Source organism: Carassius carassius, chromosome 16 (genome assembly GCF_963082965.1).
Source record: "Carassius carassius chromosome 16, fCarCar2.1, whole genome shotgun sequence".
In the NCBI taxonomy this organism is placed as follows: Eukaryota; Metazoa; Chordata; class Actinopteri; order Cypriniformes; family Cyprinidae; genus Carassius; species Carassius carassius.
Window position 1 is genome coordinate 23,285,337 of NC_081770.1, and position 20,716 is coordinate 23,306,052.

General features: G+C 38.4%; 1 protein-coding gene across 1 annotated transcript; it reads left to right on the forward strand.

Moving 5' to 3' along the window:
* Nucleotides 1-250: 250 nt before the first annotated feature.
* On the forward strand, nt 251-20,036 carry LOC132159948 (abnormal spindle-like microcephaly-associated protein homolog). Its single transcript, XM_059569628.1, has 30 exons — nt 251-637; nt 1,482-1,625; nt 4,226-5,681; nt 5,843-5,911; nt 6,021-6,122; nt 6,204-6,350; nt 6,513-6,749; nt 7,366-7,433; nt 7,541-7,682; nt 7,818-7,948; nt 8,050-8,225; nt 8,382-8,527; nt 8,617-8,702; nt 8,851-9,063; nt 9,498-9,702; nt 9,830-9,972; nt 10,116-10,244; nt 10,338-10,532; nt 10,641-13,997; nt 14,128-14,277; nt 14,497-14,663; nt 15,003-15,162; nt 15,898-16,107; nt 17,215-17,364; nt 17,534-17,725; nt 18,475-18,667; nt 18,751-18,905; nt 19,031-19,207; nt 19,334-19,506; nt 19,598-20,036. The coding sequence occupies exons 1-30, from the start codon at nt 347-349 to the stop codon at nt 19,698-19,700; spliced, it is 9,267 nt and encodes a 3,088-aa protein (XP_059425611.1). The 5' UTR covers nt 251-346; the 3' UTR covers nt 19,701-20,036.
* Nucleotides 20,037-20,716: the final 680 nt, after the last annotated feature.

Genomic DNA, 20,716 nt, shown 5'->3' on the forward strand with positions numbered 1-20,716 from the left:
AACTAACTGTAACCAGACCAAATAGCTAAGTATCTGTTCTTTCGAAATTACATCCATGCAACACAGCAACAGTATCCAAACAACTTTTCAACGTGCATGAAACGGCTTCCTGCTTTGTGGGCGTGTCTACAGAGTTTTAAAGGAATCATAGAACTTTGATTGGTTTGCCTTCGCTTTACTCTCCAGTGATTGGACAATTCTATCAGCTGCAACGAGCTGATTGGCCGCCTGGGCTGTACTCAAATTCAAACGTTCGACAACGCACTCTGTTTTTAAACGACAGTGCGGCTCACATCATTAACATGTGGATGTTCTGAATAGTCGTTCATTTAGATGAGTTAAAAACATGTCGTGTAAAATCGCAAAAGCGGAATGTCTGGAGTTTAGTCCAACATTTGATTCTCATTGTAATCGCGATAAGCCGGGCAAGGAAAACAACACTTCAGTTCCTGTGCTGAGTTTACTTCAGTTCTCATCGTCTCCTTTCGTGTCCTTTGGCACGATCAAGTTGGGAGCATCAAAATCTTTGCCTTTACGAATCGAAAATCCCACCGAGGATGCAACGACGACAGTCATTGTGGAAAAAATTGCAGCATCCAAAGGCTTTTCTGTGGATCAGACGTCTTTTACAATACAAGTAAGAGTAAACAAGAAGCTGTGTGTTTAAACCTAGTGATGCTTTCCAGCTTAGCCTGAAGACAATCTGTTCATGTGGTTAAAAAAAGGTGCATATAGCATTCATGTTTAAGGAAAATAACTATCATACTGTGCACTATCATACAATGCTATGGGAATGAGACATGTTTATTAGTGTGTAGATACATTGAATAGGGTTTATTCAGATTACAGAATGTACACATACACAAAGCTATTTTGCAATATGGAAAGAAATAACTCACCAAGAAATGAATATTGTTATTAATTTACCTAACGTAGCTGTATGACTCAGTCACATTAAATAAGAGTCTGCTGAAACAATATGAATTTTTTTGTCTTAAATTTAATTATTATTTAAATGCCCTCCAACATAGCTTTGTGCTGTCTAAATATGAGCATTTGCAGAATTAGTGCCTTGTATTAATTTATAAAACACATGAGAAGCAACAAGATTGAGCATAGTATGTCAAACCAGATGTGACACTTCTTGACACACTATATTTGAATGCAAAGGTTAAACTTGTGCTGAGAAGATTAATAATTTGGTGTAAAAAAGAAAAAAAGACCACAAATGTAACCATGGAATATTGTTCATGAGTTGAATTATGCTGCTTTTTGTAATTTTTTTTAAGCTTGACAGCTCAGACAGTCCCTATTAACTTTCATAATATGGAAAAGTTGAGCTGCATGAACATTCTGCTAAATATCTCTCATTTTGAGCTCCACTGAAGAAAGTCGTATGTTTTTGAGCTGCACTGAAGAAAGTCGTAAGTTTGGAATGACTAGAGGGAAAGTTAATTAAAAGTGCATTCTCTATGTTTTAGCCTGAAGGCAGCTTTATTTTAACGGTCACTTGGACACCGGTGGAAGAAGGTGGGGTTCGAGAACTCCTCAGCTTTGTTGCAAATGGAATTGTCAAACACCAGGCGATTTTGCTCGGGAAAGCAGAGGCGAAAAAAAAGAAAAAGGTAATCTCTCTCTCTCTCTGCCTCTGGATTTTTTTATTCTTATTTTTCAATTTACGGAGAGAATGGGATAAACATACCTATTAAACTCTGCAAAATCAACATTGAGACATTTTTAGTGCACAAGATATTGGTTTCAGAATGAGAAGTTATGTTAAAATAAAATGTTAATCTCTTGCACAGTGATTTTTTTATTTTGTTTTAAGTGATAAAACATTTCAATTAAGATAGATGTCATTTAATGCAAAAAGTCTGGCTGTGCTTACATTTTTACACCCCTGTTCTCAATAACTCCAAATCATGTTTTATAAAAAATGGTTTATTTATAAATGTTATTTTATTTAATTTTATTTGAAGGTACAGTCAATAATATAAAAAAGAACACTAAAATAAAGCTGCAAGGCATTCAATTTGATCAGTTATATATTCAGTGAAGTTTCTCCCAACCTAGACTAGTCCTTGTGCAACTAAGTAACACATAAGTAATACAAAAATCAAAATGAAAAACAAACCTATAAAACATTTCATTCATTGGGATGAACACAGAAACTAGCCTCATTATGAAGCCTCTTATTAAATGGATGTGAACTTTATTATATTATATTCTCTTAAAGCTGGAATACACTACCCGATTTTGCCCCAAATCACTGATTTACAGACAGTAGAAGTTGATGGCATTTGGTAAAGGTCAGAGCCAGTCTGCAGATTTGATATGACAGATTTAATAGAAAATGCATAGTGTATGATGTTTGATTTCATCAGTCAGAGGAGATCAAACAGGATTGATATTTTAGCTGACTTGAAATTGTTTTTATTTGTCATGCATCTCCTAGCAACAATGTGCACATTTCTATGTGAGTGTTGTGTGTATGATGCCCAGTTTTCCTTGTGACAATATACAAAGTTGGTAAGGGTATGAATCCTGGTGTTTTAAAAATCTGTTCAAATTTAAAGAGACATGTAGTTTATTCCAGCATTTAGTGGCTTTTTTAAATTTATTTATTTTGGACTGATACAATTTTCTGATAGCTCCTTTGTATGGATGACATGTCTCTTTCATTTTTGGGCATAAATTATAGTTATGTCTAGATTTTGTCATCTAAAAGTTGTGGAAATTAGTTAATTAATTATTTCATAAAGATTAACTTGAAGTGAAAAAACGACAACAATCATTAGTCTGTTTATTAAGTGTTTACATAGATCTTCAATGTGGAAGAGCTTGAAAGGGATACTCCACCCCAAAATGAAAATTTTGTCATTAATAACTAGCTGCATTTACATGGACTCTACTAATCCGATCGTAATAGGACTAGAAGCACAATCAGAATAAAAAAAAAAGTCACTTGTAAACACGTCAGTTGGATTTAATTGGCCAGATCCAACTAAAATTTCGATCGGATTGTAAGGGGTGGTTTATTCCTTTTATAATCCGATCGAGAGAACATGTAAACACTTGATCAGATTGAAAAGCGAAATTGGAAAGTATCGGATTCGTCAATCAGAATGAATTCATTTCGATGGAAGCATAAAATGTTTATGTAAATGCACCTACTTACCCCCATGTCGTTACAAACCCATAAAAGCTTCGTTCGTCTTTGGAACACAATTTAAGATATTTTGGATAAAAAACAGGAGACTTACACTGTGGTTATACTGGTTACACTGTGACAGTCCATTAACGTATGAAAATAATTGTCAGAATAGTCCATCTGCCATCAGTGGTTCAACTGTAACGTTATGAAGCGACGAGAATTATTTTGTATGTGAAAAAAACTAAAATTACAACTTTATTCAACAATTTGTCTCCTCTGTGTCTCTCCACATCACCGTAGGGCCATTTTGGAGATTATCCCCTGAACGCAAGCACTGTATGCTATTCTGTGTCAGCCGTGACATAAGGATACATTTTCTATGTGTATTTATGCTTTTATTTGAACGAAAACAGCAAATCCGTGCAGCGCGGCTGACATAGTAGAGCATATGCTGCTTGCGTCCAGCAGATGTTCTCTAAAATGGCGCTACGGTGATGCGGAGAGACACAGAGGAGACAAATTTTTGAATAAGTTGTAATTTTGTGTTTTCTTCACATACAAAAAGTATTGACGTTGCTTCATAACGTTAAGGTTGAACCATTGATGGCAGATGGACTATTCTGACGATGTCTTTCATACTTTTCTGGACCTTGACAGTGTAAGTTATCAGGCAGTTAATAGGTCACAAGCCACCCGGTTTTCATCCAAAATATCTTAAATTGTGTTCCAAAAATGAATGAAGCTTTACGGGTTTGGAATGACATGGGGGTAAGTTATTAATGACAATTTTCATTTTAGAGAGTAGTATCTCTTTAAAGACCACCACACAGTGTGAACACATGGATACGCGCATCACAGCATGCAATGATCTTATTGACTTTGTTACTAAATACCTCTTGTAAGTTCAATCACATTAATTGCTTAAGACATCAAGTAAGATCACAACAATTGTTTTTTTTTTTTTTTTTATATAATCTGAGCTCAGAAAATGGTAGTGTGCTTAATGGGTATATGAGCTTAGGTATGCTTACCCTATGTGTTTTAGTATAATGTATAATTCTTGATTTGCAGAAAACCTTATGGGATTCAATTAAATCCAAGAAGGGTGTCCCGGCACCCTCAAAACAGAGGAAAGAGTCTTCAATGCCAATAAAGTCTTCAAATAAGACATTTCATGTCTCACGCCAGTCGCTGTACAGAAAAGAGAGAAAATCCAACCCACTGTCGCCATTAAACCAGGAACGGTCTGCCAATGGGTCCAATGCCACTAGGATGAATGCACCATACTCCACTCCTGAGATGTCAAGGACAGTTTTTGTGACTGAAAAGTTTGATGATATGCATTTGCAAAAGAACTCACCAGTGGTCGTCTTAGTACCAGCAGAGAGATTTTTGGATACACCTGGTAACCAGGATATGCCCTTTTCACATAAAGCCGAGTGCAAAGAAATCACAAGGGTTTTGAATAAAACACTCTCTCCGGCAAGCACCCCAGAGCGGTTTGGAAATCAATTGTCTTTGTGCTTTCAGAGTCCACTTCCCGTGATTGGACAATTTGCACAAGATCAAAGTCGTGAGCCAGAGAAACCGTCTTTGTCTTTAAAAGGCACTCTGGATGTTATAGGATCAGATCTGTCACATGCGATTAGTCCTCCTAATGCTTGCTCAAGCTTTGATTTTTCTGATTCTCTCGAGTCTGAAAAAACGGATCCAGAAAGATCATTTAAAGCGACAGCAGTCATTTCACCACCTGTTGAAGTCGCTCACCCAAGGTTGACTTTCTGTGTGAAACCCAACAAAGTCATAAGCGTTGAATCAAATCATGATGCATGTAGGCTCAAGGCGTTACATTTTAGCACCACCACAGTGACCAAGTTGAGTAAAGTGGGTGATGCCCTTGTTCCCGATGGCCCCAAGAAGTTTCCTGTGAATTCTACCACCGTGACCAAAGGCAAACCAGAAGCCTCTGTTGAGAGTCCAGGCTTGCGTAAGAAGAAAACGTCCAGACGCAGGCTCTTGGAGAAGACCTTGGAGCTCTCAGAAGCTAGTGATGCAGAATCAAACACAAGTTCTCCTTACAGTGCTTTACCTGTCATCAGCTCTGATTCAAGTCCAGACGTGGCACTAGAGTCCAAATGTTCTGTAAGTTCAATGCAGGTTACAAAAGAGAAGCCAACCTCAAAGTTATCCCCTCCTGAACAGCTTTTGTCTTCTATATCTCCCATACGACCTCAAGTTTTGACCACGGTCAGTAGCAGTCCATCAAGTGGTCTGGAGTTGGCAGCTGGTAATTTGGTCTTTGACAAAGTGCAACCAGGTCTTTATCAGGACCAGTTTCCTGTGCAAAGCAGGGCCACTGTGCAGAGTCAAAAGAGAAAAAGTGATGAGTTTTTGAGAGGTCAGTCAGAAGACAAAACAAACCTCCAAGCAAAAAAGTGCCGTGCTCCAGCATATGCGACAGAGAGACCAAGCCACGAACAAACGTTCACTTCAAGGTCCACATCTGGACAGCAACACAAAGCTATAGGTAAGTCAAGTGTAATCATTGTGAATGTCATACTAAAAATCTAGTATGCATTATCAAATACACACTGTTATACATTATTTGAAAGATTTAGTCCAAAATATCTCAACATTTAATCTCCAAATAATTTGGACATTGTTTTTCCAATTTCCGTTTTCCTAAAGCTCCACCAAGCTCAAGAAAGTTCACAAAACCTCCAGCAAAGAAATCCTCTCTAAAAACGACTAAAAAAGGTAAGAAAACATTGTTCCTTCTTTTTAGAATGGCATGTCTTAAAATAAACTTTGAATAACAAGTTTAATATTACCAAGAATCTCATTTAAATGTATTTCCCTCATATAGATGGCTGGTCTGTGAAGTCACTGAGCAGCTCGAGTCGAAAGCCTGCAAGGATCGTGGCTGTAGCGCAGGCCAAACTGACCTTTATAAAGACATCACAAACTGGTATGTTTTTTTGGCTTGCTTCTTATCTCGTTTGTTGTATTTTAAATGGCGTAACTTGCTTATAATGTACAATCCTGACAGCCATACCAAGGCATCCTCTGCCATTTGCTGCAAAGAACATGTTTTATGATGAGCGATGGATTGATAAGCAGGAGCGGGGCTTCACCTGGTGGATGAATTATGTTCTCACTCCTGATGATTTCAAAGTTGCGACTCAAGTTACCGAAGGTAGGTGCTTTTGTTTTCCTTCATGTAAGATTTTGAATCGTTTGCTTTTTAAATGGATAGTTCAACCAAAAATGAAAATGTGTTGTTTATCTGCTTACCCCCAAGGCATCCAAGATGTAGCATTCTTGTAACATCTTTCTTTATTTGATTGTGTCTTCTTAGTGAATGCCTTATCATTAACTATGGGGAACGAAAAATTCAATATACCTAAAGCACCAACCAAAGAAGAGATGTCATTTAGAACCTACACCGCCCGTCAACGGATAAACCGCCTTCGACGAGCAGCTTGCAAGCTTTTTACATCAGACACCATGGTAAAGGCCATCCAGAAACTGGAGCTGGAAGTAGAAGCCAAGAGACTCCTTGTGCGAAAAGACCGACATCTCTGGAAGGACATAGGTATGAGATGCATCATACAATACGATATATGTTGTCATTGTGAATTATGCTTGTATGACATGGGAGATCTCTTTATACAACAAATTGTTTATTATGTTTTTAAAAAGTGCCTTATGCTAAGCAAGGCTGCGTTTATTTGATCCAAAATACAGTGTTGTTGCGAAATAGTATTATAATTTTAATACTTGTATTTTAATATATTTTAAAATGTAATTTATTCCGTGATTCAGCGCTGAATTTTCAGCATCACTACTCCAGATGATCCTTCAGAAATCATTCTAATATGCTGATTTAGTGCTAAAGCATGTTTTATCATCAGCGGTTGTCCTGCTTAATATTTCTGTGGAAACCATGATAAGGTTATTTTTTAGAATTCATTGATGAATAAAAAAATCTTTAAACATTACAAATGTCATTACTGTCAATGTTTATCAATCGAACTGTCCATCTTGAATAATACTATTAATTAAAATTAAATTTAAAAAACAATCATACTACTAAAACACTCTTTACTATGCTAAATATTCGAAGTATTTGTTTTAATGGGCAGTTTTTCAATAAGCCTCTTAAGGCGATTCCTTTTCTTATTTCTCACCTTTTATTGTTCATTTCTCAGGTGAGCGTCAGAAAGTTCTCAACTGGCTGATATCATACAATCCACTTTGGCTGCGAATCGGACTTGAGGTACTATTTTTTTCTTTGTGGATGCATAATGTTCATTTGTTGCTGAAAATATAACATTACATTATGATTTCATGTTTGACATATCTTTTACCCATTCCCTTTTTCAGACAATATATGGAGAGCTAATATCACTTGAAAGCAACAGTGATGTCATGGGACTGGCCATGTTTATTCTTGGACGTCTCCTGTGGAACCCGGACTTAGCTGCTGAGTTCAGACACCCTAAAGTGCTCAATTTGTACAGAGATGGTAATTGAATTAGATTTTAGTTTAATTTTATTTAGAAATATGTTTGTTTATTATTACTATTATTTAATATTTTTACTTTTGCAAACAGTGCGTCTGCTACAACAGGTTCTTAATTTTTTCACTTTTACTCACCAGGCCACGAAGAGGCGCTGTCTCGCTTTACGTTAAAGAAACTAATCCTGCTGGTCTGCTTTCTGGATAAAGCCAAAGAGTCCAGACTGATTGAACATGATCCTTGTTTGTTCTGCATGGATGCTGAATTTAAGGTGTGTGCATCTATGCATGTAGATACTAACCAGAAAAAGGCATTTAAAACACAATAAGGAATTTCACAATAGTGCACTTTTCTGTATTTCCTTCCTTATAGTCAAGCAAAGATCTGTTACTGGCGTTTTCTCGGGACTTCCTCAGCGGTGAAGGCATTTTGTCACGGCACCTTAGCCACTTGGGCCTAGCTGTATCCCATGTTCAGACTCCTCTGGATGAGTTCAACTTTGCTGTGAAGAATCTTGCTGTTGATTTGAGATGTGGCATCCGTTTGGTGTATGTTTGATTTGAAAAATATGTTTTTGCAGAATTATTGTCCATTGAAATATCATCACTGTTGTTACTCAAGCCAATATTTAAATTTGACGTTTAAAAAGCCTCCAAAATCCCATTATATACATCTTCGTTAAATGTTTCTATATTCATCTTCAGACGGGTCATGGAGCTCTTCACTCTGGACTGGACTTTGTCTAGAAATCTGCGGATACCCGCTATTAGCCGCTTGCAGAAAGTGCACAATGTTGATGTTGCACTACAAGTTCTGAAAAACAAAGGTGTTGACCTTAAAGATGAGCATGGTAAGATTCATGATTGTAAATAAATAGCAGTGCCTTCATAATGTGGGGGAAATAAAACTTGCTCTGAATTTGCCTCCATTATCTTGAAGGAGTGACCATTGACTCCAGAGACATTGTGGATGGACACAGGGAAAAGACCCTAAATCTTCTGTGGAAAATCATATTTGCCTTCCAGGTAACATCTAGCGCTGAATAACATATCTTTCATTCCCCTTTTTTGGATAAATAATTAGTTTGACTGTTGCCAATTTTTATGTTCCAATATTGTATGTGTGACCTTTTAAACATTGACCTTACATTCTGATGTATTTGAATTTTCATAGGTGGAAGTGCTACTTGATGAGAATCAGCTCAAAGAGGAAATCAGTTTCCTTAGGAAAACATGGAGGACTAAACAGAAGCTGGCCTTAGTAATGGGTAACCGTGGGGTTGCAGTGACAAAGATGAAGTCAAGACAAGCATTTGAACATCCAAGCCAAAAAGTGACACTGCTCATGGACTGGGTTAATGCTGTTTGTGAGTTCTACAACATAAAGGTGAGTCACAATAAAGAAATAGTTTGCTTGTTTATTCACTCTGCGGAGTTGATAATACCGTATTTTCTGGACTATAAGTCGCACTTTTTTTCATAGTTTGGCTGGTGCTGCGACTTATAGTCAGGTGCGACTTATCAAAATTAATTTTACATGAACCAAGAGAAATTAACCAAGAGAAAACATTACCGTCTACAGCCGCGAGAGGGCGCTCTATGCTGTAGATGGTAATGTTTTCTCTTGGTTCTAAATGAATGCAACTTATAGTCCAGTGCGACTTGTATATGTTTTTTTTCCTGGTCATGGCATATTTTTGGACTGATGCGACTTATACTTAGGTGCGACTTATAGTCCGAAAAATACGGTACATGGATTTTTAAATAAGGTACCCTGCATAGAATCCTTCTCTGAACAACATTTCTCCATTATTTTTCCAGGCTGAAAATTTCACGGTGTCATTCTCAGATGGTCGTATCCTGTGCTACCTCATTCATCATTACCATCCTGGTCATCTCCCTGCAGAAGAGATTCAACAGAGAACGACGCAGACCGTTGAATGTGGCAATCGTGGCAGAGTTGAGCTCAATAACTCCTTGACTGACTCAGACTGCTCTTTTGAAAATTTGCCCACAATTCAAACTGGTACTATGAGTAAATTATTATTATTATTTTTTTATTAAGATTAGGCATTCCTATAAAAGTGTGGCATCTTATACAATTTAACAATGTAAATGTCTTAGAACGGTTTGCTTTTTTGCCTTGGGTTCAGAATCCCCGTCAGTGGACTTCAAAGAGCTACTTGAGAAAGAGAGAAGTAACTTTCAGTTGGTGAACACCGCCGTGTCTTATCTTGGAGGGGTGCCTGCTATGATAAATCCAGAGGATATGTCCAACACTATCCCAAATGAAAAGGTCAAAATGATTGTAATCCCCTTCCACATTTTGGGATAGCAGCGAAAAATACATTTAAAAAAATCTGAGGTTGTGTAGAAATACTTTTATGTTAATGTATATTTAATGTGTATTGATAAATTGTGACTTTTTCTTTAATTCAGGTTGTCACATGCTACCTCTCCTTCCTCTGTGCCCGTCTTTTGGATCTCCGCAATGAAACAAGAGCAGCCCGGATCATCCAGGGTGCATGGCGGAGATACAAGCTACAGAAGAACATCGAGCTTATTCAGGTAACGGTAGAGTTATTCTACTTTTAAGCTGCTTGGATCCATGCTGTGCTTAGATTTTTTTTGTCTAATATTGAATATGCTCTGCATGCACAGCAAAGGAACCTGGCTGCCTCTAAAATTCAAGCCCTTGTGCGGAAGTTCATCTTGAGAAGAAGAATGATCCGACAGAATAAGGCAGCCATCATGATCCAAACATTCTCGAGAGGATACCTTGCACGGGAAAAATTGAGAGTGCTGAAAAAAGAGAAACAGTTTGTTCTTCAAAATGCAGCTGCAACTGTAATTCAGGTATATTCAGGATTAAGACATTATGTAATAGTTAGACAATTAATAGATAAATTATAGATATATCTCTATATGGCTAATCTTAATTAGAATGTTCTTGTCCTCCCGCAGAAAACATACAAAGCTTGGAGGATTCAAAAACTCCTAAAGAAAAACTATGCTGCCTCTGTAATCCAAGCAGCTTTCCGGAAGTGGCACGCAAAGAAATTGCTTGAAAAAAATGCTGCTGCCTCTGTGGCTCAGCGCCACCAAGCTGCATGTCTGATTCAAACTGCTTTCAGGCGGTTTATTGCTCAAAGGCACTATTTTCATTTAAAAAGATCGGCCATTGTCCTGCAACAGAGATACAGAGCAAAAGTACTTGGCGAGAAATTACGACAAGAGTATATGGCTCTTAAACTCGCTTCATTGACAATTCAAGCAATTTGGCGAGGACAAGCTGAGAGGAAAAAGATAAGTCAACTCCACAGATTTGCCAGAATCATTCAGACAAACTACCGTAGATATGTAGCACAGACACGGTTTTTGGAAATGAAACAGGCTGCCATAGTCATTCAAAGAAAATACAGAGCCTTTAGAGATGGACGGAGGGTCTATGCAGAATACACTGAAATTAAAAGAGTGACCATTGTGCTACAAAGTGCTTATCGTGGCAAGAGAGCAAGACAAGAGCTGCAGAAGAAAAACAAAGCAGCAACTTTGATTCAGTCTGTCATAAAAGCACATAGGTGCCGTCAGAAGTTTTTAGCTCTAAAACATGCTGCTATTGTCATTCAGCAATGCCATCGGGCTTTAGCATTTGGACTGTTGGAAAGAAACCATTATGTCAATTTAAGGCAGGCAACTATAACTCTACAAGCCATATATCGGGGTTCCAAAGTGAGGCAAAATCTTAGACAAGAGCATCAAGCTGCTACCATCATTCAAGCTCAATTCCGAATGCATAAGGTACGTGTTGCCTTTATTGCTGCAAAGTGTGCAGCTATCATCATACAGCAGCAATACAGAGCCTATAGAGTTGGCAAATGCATACAAGCTACTTACCTGCAAACGAAAAATGCCTCTGTAGTTATTCAGTCAGCATTTAGGAGAATGAGAGTTCGCAACTACTTAAGAAAATCTCACCAAGCTGCGACAGTGATTCAGGCACATTTCCGTGGACATTGCCAACTTAAGAAGTACCAAAGACAACAGTGGGCTGTATCCATTTTACAGCAGCGATTCAGGGCACTGATGACTAGAAATGCTGTCATGAAGAGATATGCTGCCATGAAAACAGCAGCCATATGTATCCAGTCAGCTTTCCGTGGAATGATGGTGAGAAAGCAGATTGCAGAAAAGCACAATTCTGCAAAAATGATCCAGAAGACGTATAGAGCATACAAGCAACGCCGTGATTACTTTGCTCTCAGAAATGCCACTATTCGTGTTCAGCAACAGTATAGAGCAATTGTAAGTGCAAGGCAGCAACGTAAAAGGTTTTGCTCCTTGAGAGCAGCTGCCATCACTTTGCAGTCTCTGTACCGAGGGATGAGGGTAAGGAAAGAGTTTGATAGAAAGCATAAAGCGGCCACTGTGATTCAGGCAATGTACAAAATGTACAGAACTCGAGTGCCATTCCAAGCTATGAAACTGGCTGCATTGGTCATACAGAGGAAATACAGGCGCCATCAACTGAGAAAAGAGGCGAGAGAGAACTTTTTGAAGCTACGGCGTAGTGCAATTGCAATTCAGGCAATTTACAGAGGGAACCGTACACGCCGTGAGATTGCTAGAATTAATTTTGCAGCCAGAGTCATTCAACGGAAGTACCTTGCCTACAAACAGAGAAAGTGCTTTTTGTCCATCAGAGCTGCTGTTGAATACTGTCAACGACAGTATCGATCCCTTTTGGTTGCAAGGCGTGATCGGAGAGATTATTTTGCTAAACGCCGAGCTGTTGTTGCAATCCAAGCAACTTTCAGAGGAATGCAGGTCCGGCGACAGATCCGAAGAGAGCACGAAGCTGCAACAATCATTCAGTCCCATGTGAGAAAACACATTCTCAAGTTGCGCTTCCAACGACTTCGGTGGGCAGTCTGTACTGTTCAGCAGCGTTTCAGAGCTAACAAAATGATGAAACAAGAGATGGTGGCACTGCAGAAACAGAAGAGTGCTGCCTTGATTCTGCAAGCAGCCTATCGTGGCATGAAGTCCAGACAGACTTTGAAGCAAATGCGCCAGGCTGCCACCACCTTTCAGGCAACTTTCAGAGCTTATAGTGCTCATAAACGGTATTTAGCCATGAAACTCGCTGCCATTGTCATTCAGCAAAGATACCGTGCCACAAAAGTAGCGAAACAGCAAAGAAACCATTTTCTTGAAATGTGCCAAAGTGCACTTGTTGTTCAGGCATATTATAGAGGGCTTAAAGTTAGAAGGAAACTACTACAACAGCGTCAAGCAGCTGTCTTGATTCAGTCTTGTTTTAGGAGACACAAAGAGATGGTTAAGTACCAGGCCATGAGGTTGTCAGCTATCATTATCCAGAACCATTACAGGTTATACACCCAGGCTAGAGCAGATCGTGAGAACTATCTACAATTAAGAAAGTCAGCCATTGTCATTCAAGCAGCTTTTAGAGGACACTCTCTAAGGAGACAATTGGCTGAAAAGCAAGAAGCATCCATCATCATACAGGCTGCTTTCCGGATGTACCAGCAGAGGTCAACATTTAAGAGACGGTGCTGGGCAGCCATGGTTCTCCAACAGAGATTTAGAGCCCTGAAACTCCGAGATGAGCAGATGTGTAGATACCTGCAGCTAAGAAATGCTGCTGTATGCCTGCAGAAGTCTTTCAGAGGGATGAAGGGGAGAAAACTGGCCAGACGGATGAAAGCCGCAAGAACCATCCAGTCCTACCTAAGGATGGCTGTCCAACGACAGTGTTTCTTGAAAGAAAAGGCTGCAGCAATCATGATTCAGTCTGCATACAGAGGCCATTGTGCCAGAGTTCAGCATGCCAGGATGCAAGCAAGTGCAACACTCATCCAAAAGTGGTACAGATCATGTAAACTGGCCCATAAAGATCGAAGTGGTTTTGTTGCTCTTAAGCAAGCTACAATTACCTTGCAATCTGCATTGCGCGGAATGCTAGTGAGGAAGCTGGCAAAAAGAAGGCAGGCTGCAATAAAGATTCAGTCTGTTATGCGGATGCATGTCCACCGCAAGCGCTATGTGTTGCTCCGCTCAAGTGTCCTGAAGTTGCAAGCTCATTATAGAATGTTTGTGGACCAGAGAAGATACAGCAGGTTGCAAGCTGCAACTGTTACTCTCCAAAGGCATTACAGAGCTCATAGGGCAGCAGTGGAGCAGAGGAGCAGTTATCTGAAGATGCTCCAGAGCATAAAAATCCTTCAGGCCAAAGTGCGTGGACACATTGAGTACAGAAGATTTCAGAGATTGCGTGCAAGTGCCATCACAATTCAGGTATGCAACTGACTATACTTGTATTTTGTCTTGTCAATTGTTTTATCCTGTATCACTTTGGAAATTCAACAGAAGTGAGTAGGAGGTTTAACTGGAAAGGCAAAACTTGTTCTTTTTAACCCTCAAACAGACACATTATCGGGGGATGATTGAAAGATGCAGGTTTCAGCATCTCAAGGAATCTGTTTTGGTCATACAGAAGCATTACAGAGCTTTTCGACTATGCCAGAGAGAGCGTGCACAGTTTCTTCAACTGCAGAAGACAGCTGTTGTGATACAAGTAAGCATTTAAAAACTCTAAAATTACAATTGATTTAAACTTTTTCTTATTTTATTTTTTTCAGTGAATCTCTAGCACATTACTGCCAAAATCCTGGTTCTCTTTCTGTTTATTGTAGGAAACACTTTTGGGTTTCTGCTGATGATCCCCTTTTTAGATTTTTGGATTTAAGTCTGTATATTTGATTTTCACATTTGGTTTATCTTTGGTTTACCTCAGAGAGCATTTCGGGCTTATCAAGAAAGACAACATGCTGTGCGAGCACAAGCTGCCCGGAAAATTCAGGCCTGGTTCCGAGGACGAATAGCTAGACGAAACTACATTTTAAAACAAGCTGCTGTTGCAACCATTAGTCGATGTATTCAAGCAAAACGGCAACAGTCAAGGTAACAAATACAGGATATTTTATTATTCTGTAGGGCTGTACAATTTAATCAAATTTCTAATCACGATTACAATTATGGATGCCACAATTGCGTAATCGTTCAAAGTGGCAATTAATCATTCAAAGTCCACTTATGTTATTTCTACATGTTACCTCAAAGCTTTACGGCATGCAGTTACATCTATAAATACTAATAAAGTACTAAATAGTAATCATAATTAATAATCGCAATGACCATTTCAATTATGATTTTTGTCACAATCGCACAGTCCTATTATTCTCTTCTGCTTCTAAATTGTAACATGCAGTCACAACATGACCATTTGTCCTCCACTCCAAGATTTCTAGCGGTCCAGCACAGTGTCAGAGTCATTCAGAAAAGATGGAGGGAAACCCTAATCGCCAGAAAACAGCATGCGGACTTCCTGAGGTTTAGAAAGTCTGTTCTATACATTCAGGCGTTGTGGAGAGGTCAAAGAGTGAGAGATTCCATTCAAAAGGTACTTATTTTTTGTGTGAATCAATATTTATTATAAAGGAATTGCTAATACAATTCTGTCTGTAAGTAGTAGTCGTGTTTGACTCGTGATACTGACACATAGTTGTGTGGAAGCAGCAATACACAGCAGAGTAAAGCAAAGTTTACAATTGCTGTTTTAGAAATATGCTGTCAACTAACATTAGCATATTCCATGAGTGAAAGTACTGAATAATAATAATAGGAGATTACTGAGATATAGTTGGTGATGAAAAGAAAAGATTGAGTGCACTTAAAATGTTGGCAAACTTTGTTTTGAAATGGCACACTGTTTTGTCAGCATTTTGTATAAATTCTGGTAAGCAAAATAGACAATGCTGACATTGCTCTGTAAATACACACGGTCTAACGGAAGTTTGTTATTTGGAGATAAAATCATTTCAGGGAAACCGTTATCAAAGTCCATTAATTTATACAGAAACTTATAACCGTATCCTGTGTAATTTGCTTGTATTGCCAAGTACTTATTTTGGACTCTTGGGTGATTTTTAAAATATTTGGGTTGATTGTACTGGGCTACATACAAAACTTTTGCTTTGACTTACAAAGAACTGCTGAAGCTATAGAAACAATCCTATTATTCACAAAGAACTGCTGAAGCAACTACAGAAAAAAATCATTTTATTCACAAATGTATTTTGACATAAATTTTGTTTAGGAACTTGTCACTAAGCCTTCAGTCTATTCTTTTTCACAGCAAATAACAGCTGCTGTAAAGATACAGTCAGCTTTCAGATGCTTTAGCCAAAGACGTCGATATCGCCAACAGAGAGATGCTGCCATAATTCTACAGCGCCATTTCCGATTTTTACGGCTGGCCAGAATTAAAGAAAAAAATCTAAGACGACGACACAATGCCGCTGTCTGTCTTCAGGCTTTGTGGCGTGGTTGGCTTGCGAGACAACAGGCAAGGTTTCTTTCTATCTATGAGTAATGGTGTCATTGACTTGCACATGTAATTGGTTATTTAAAGGACTGGTTCAATTCCAGAATAAAAATTCTATCATTGTTTTACTCACCCAAATCTGTGCGAGTTTCTTGCTTCTGTTAAACACAAATTAAAATATTGGTATTCAAACAGTTGATCAGCACCATTGACTTCCATAGTAGAATAAAAAATACTGTGGAAGTCAGTGGTGCTGATCAATTGTTTGGGATCCAACATTTTTCTAAATATCTTTTGTGTTCAACATAACAAAGAAACTTATACAGATTTGGAACAAATGAAGGGTGAGTATATGGTGACAATTCTAATTCTAGAAGTGAACTTATCCTTTAAAGGCGTCATCGGATTCTTTAGGGTCTTAATGAAAAGTCTGTTACATAGGTTAAAAATTCTCAATGGTAGTGTAAAACAACAGCGTTTTCAACCTATCAAAAACAGCTCTGTCTACAACAAGCCATTTTATTCTATGTGTCTTTTAAATGTTAATGAGCTCTTCTGACCCCGCCCCTCTCTTCCGAGTCGCTCTCGGAGAGATGGTACACTTAAACAGAATTCATTGTGAAACTTGCTAACTGTCACATTATTAGGAAAGGCAATTTGTAAAGATTCATTAAAAAAACTTTACATTCTTTCTGGAGGTGAAGCTGGATCACAAATGATTCACGCAAAGATAGACGCATTTATGTAGATTGGGGCACATTCTCTTTCGAAACAAATGTAAACCACTGTGTCTTCAGTGGCTTAGATGTCGGGAGTAAATGAGAACCGCTATGTATGACGTCACACTGACAGGCATCTGAGATTGGCTCGATTTGAGGAAGGGAAAATGATTTAACGAGATTGGCTGGATCTTTATCATTATAGGGCGGTTGTGTACACACACTGCCAATACACACATCAGTTCAAACAACTTGTTGCATGTCACATCCAATGAACCCTTTTAAGTAATGGTTTAGCAACCAACTAGTTGGAAAAGGTTACTCAATGCCCATCCATGATTCTTGAGTCAACTGATTCTGGACTGAATATGGTAAAAGTTAAATGTGTATTAACCTGTTCCCTTTATAGGTAAAAGAAATGGCTTGTGCTAAGAGACGCCACCGTTTCACAGCTGCTGTTTACCATCATCTCTGCGCAATAAGGATTCAGAGAGCTGTGCGAGCACACTGGATACTTATATCCGCCAAGAGGAAGATCTCTTCAGTCCTATACATCCAGGTACATTTAATCATCAAAATAAAATAAACCTGCATTGAGATGTGTTTGGTGATAAATAAATGGGAATATCTTGGTTGCAGATAACAGAAACGGTACACTGTTGACAGTTCAGGGCTTTTGTGAAAAACTTCAGTGTACATTTCTCTCTTTCTTTGCTCCACTTTTCTAGCAATGTTTTAGGGCAAAGCTGCAAAGAAAGAGATATCTTAAAGACAGAAAAGACGTCATCAAGACCCAGAGGGCAGTGAGAACTTGGTTACATCATCGCAACAAAGCTGCTGCTACGATCCAGCGTGCATTTAGGAAGTTCCTTCTGAGATGCCGCAAGGAGAGGCTACAACGTGGAATAATAAAAGCACAGGTATGGTGTCTTAAATGAATTTATAAAAAAAAAAAAATAACATTTTGTCATTAATCACTTACCCCCATGTCATTCCAAACACGTAAAAGCTCAGTTAGTCTTTGGAACACAATTTAAGATATTTTGGATGGAAACCTGGAGTCTTAAGACTGTCCCATAGTTTTGTTTTGTTCCGGGCGATAAAATACGAATTTTTTGGCGGGGTTCCCTTGGTAAAATTTACATTTTAGGGGCTAAACATCACGTTATTTGTATTTGGGTCGCTTCGATCTGCGGACATGAAAAACAACCGCAGACTTGGCAACACTGGTTGGCCTTTACTACAAAGAGCCGTAGTTCACTGACAATCTACACAAAATCGATTTCAAAATCGGAGGCGATTCTTTGTCGATTTTGAAAGTGATTTTGTTTAGCTTGTCGGTAGACTACGGATCTGTGTAGTAAATGCTGCTCCACTTGAACCAGTGTTGCCATGTCCGTGGGTTGGGTTTTCATCCAAAATATCTTATGTTGTGTTCCGAAGACAAGCGAAGCTTAAACAGGTTTGCAATGACATGGGTTTAAGTGATAATGACACAATTTTCATTTTGGGGTGGAGTATCCCTTTAACGTATACATGTATTTTACTCAATATTTACTGGATTTTTTTTTTTAGGCGACCAAAGTGTTAATGTAGGTGTTGGACGTGTTTTCTTTTTTGGGTGAACAACTATTAATTGGAATTTTTATAATGTGATTAATTGTTTAAGGCGCTCTGGAGGGGTCATCGTTCAAGAAAACATCATGACACAAGCAAAGTCATCTCCATGAGGCGCCGTCTCAGGGAAGTAAATCGAGGGGTGAAAGAAGAGGACAAGCTGTGTAACAAGACTACAACAGCACTAAGCTACCTGCTTGGACTTCAAAATTATGCGTACATTCTCGCAGCCTTGAAACATTTGGGTAAGACCTAGTTTTTAAAGGTTGGAGGCTGGCTGATACATAAAATGATAGCTAACGTTATTTTTTTTTTATCATGGTTAAAGAAACTGCCACAAGACTTTCTCCAGAGTGCTGTGAACGTCTTGTTGAAAGTGGAGCAACACACACCATCTTCACTCTGATAAGGAGCTGCAACAGAAGTGTGCCTTCAATGGAGATCATCACATTATCCATCCAAGTTCTTCTCAACTTATCAAAGGTATGTAGGCTCATAATTAAGGAATTAGGTTTGTTAGTTACAAATTTGTATGGAATCACTTAATGCCAATTTAAGTAATTGCATTTAACCTTGCTGATTTTTGCTTTTTTCAATATATTTTTCAGTACAACAGAACCATTGATGCAGTTTATGATGTAGACAACTCTGTAGAAACCCTCCTGGATCTTCTGCAGATCTACCGGGAGAAGGCCGGAGATAAGGTTGCAGAAAAAGGTGGCAGCATCTTTACCAAGGCTTGTTTTCTCTTGGTCCTCTTAGTTCAGGATGAAAGGAGAGCAATGGTGGGTGTTTAGCTTCATGCAATTGGGCAAAAATAAATTTTCTTCAATACAGCCCCACTTGTATTGAACCTGTAGCAATTTGAATGTCATGAAAGCAATTCATTTTCAAATGTCCTGTTCAAACAGGAGATTCGAAAACTTCCAAAGGTTTCGGATCGCATTCGCAGCATCTGCCGACTTACGCTTCGAAAGTGCAAGATGGATGCTGAGAGAAACAAAGTCAAGCAGAAAATGAACACCTCTCTCAATGGAAGCTTCCTTCTCCAAGCCACACCTCGAAAATCTAAACCTGTGGCCAGGTATGCAATTATCTACTATCAATAAAACATTTTTCCATAGTCTGTGTTGTAAGAAAGACACTGATACCATCAACCTTCTGAATTCCCTCAGGTTTGCTCCAGAATGGGTTCTACGGCGTGACAAGTTAAAGGACATCGTGGATCCTCTTCGTGCCATTCAGATGCTGGCTAACGCTCTGGCTATTGTACCTTGAAAATATTGCGGCAAGGAAAAGTCTATAAACCTTTGCACTGCCAAAGTGTTGCTCAGAACTGTGCACCCTTGTAAATATTGTTTATATTTGTACTGTGTATATTTTTAATACTTTGTTTTATCAAAATGTTGTGGGTGACTTTTTTATTGGAGCATACTGGGGTCTGTGCTAAAAGATGACCTGTTGGCTCTAAGATTCTGTAAATACAAGTGCAGGTTGGAATTGATTTATTTTAAAGTGCTTGAATTGAATATTAAAAAGAACCACAGCTTCTGTTCTGGTAAAAAAAAAAAAGTTATTAACTGAAATAACAATTAAAACAACACGATTGAGCTATTGTGTCATTTTTTTTAAATTATAAAACATTCCTTGTACAGTTTTTTATGTTCAAGTTGATGTGTAATAAGCTGGAGAACAAAACTTTTTCCAAGTCACTTATTTGGTTTATTTCAGCAGAATATGCTAAAATGTTACATGGTAATATCTAAATTCACCAACATGCCTTCTTAAGCAAACTTTGATCACATTTCCAATAAGACACAACTGTAAGCAGGCAAGGCCAAATAAGTAACCAAAATGATAGAAATTATTAATTCATTGTTTAGCTGGATTTTCAGGCTATGCAGTCTATTATTTCACCTAATAAACAGCATAGTGTGTCTTCCAGTCAATAATAATGTGGTGATGTATTTGTGTGTTTTCTATTAAACAGCAATTATTAAAGTGATATACCTAGTGATATATCATCCAGATACATTTTAATGCATTAAAAAAGCTACAGTTTACACATCATATAACTAAGAGTAAAACAAAAACCCGACATGATCGTTTGTAAGGAAGGTTGGACCCTGACCCTTTTTTGACTGCACTAATTTTTGTCAGCAGATTTTCGTAAGACTTAAGGTGAATACAACTCCAATCTCCTGAAATTCCAGAAAAAGTCTGTTTGTGCCTCAGTTCACTCAGAGAAGCTGTCAATGATGATGTCACACTCCTGTTTTATAGCATCACATCAC

Bases quoted from the DNA above. Each gene is read 5' to 3' on its own strand.
- LOC132159948 (XM_059569628.1), top strand. From the start codon at position 347: ATGTCGTGTAAAATCGCAAAAGCGGAATGTCTGGAGTTTAGTCCAACA. The intron at 14,664-15,002 runs GTAACAAATACA...CTCCACTCCAAG, and splicing joins GCAAAACGGCAACAGTCAAG to ATTTCTAGCGGTCCAGCACA. The intron at 18,668-18,750 runs GTAAGACCTAGT...TCATGGTTAAAG, and splicing joins CGCAGCCTTGAAACATTTGG to AAACTGCCACAAGACTTTCT.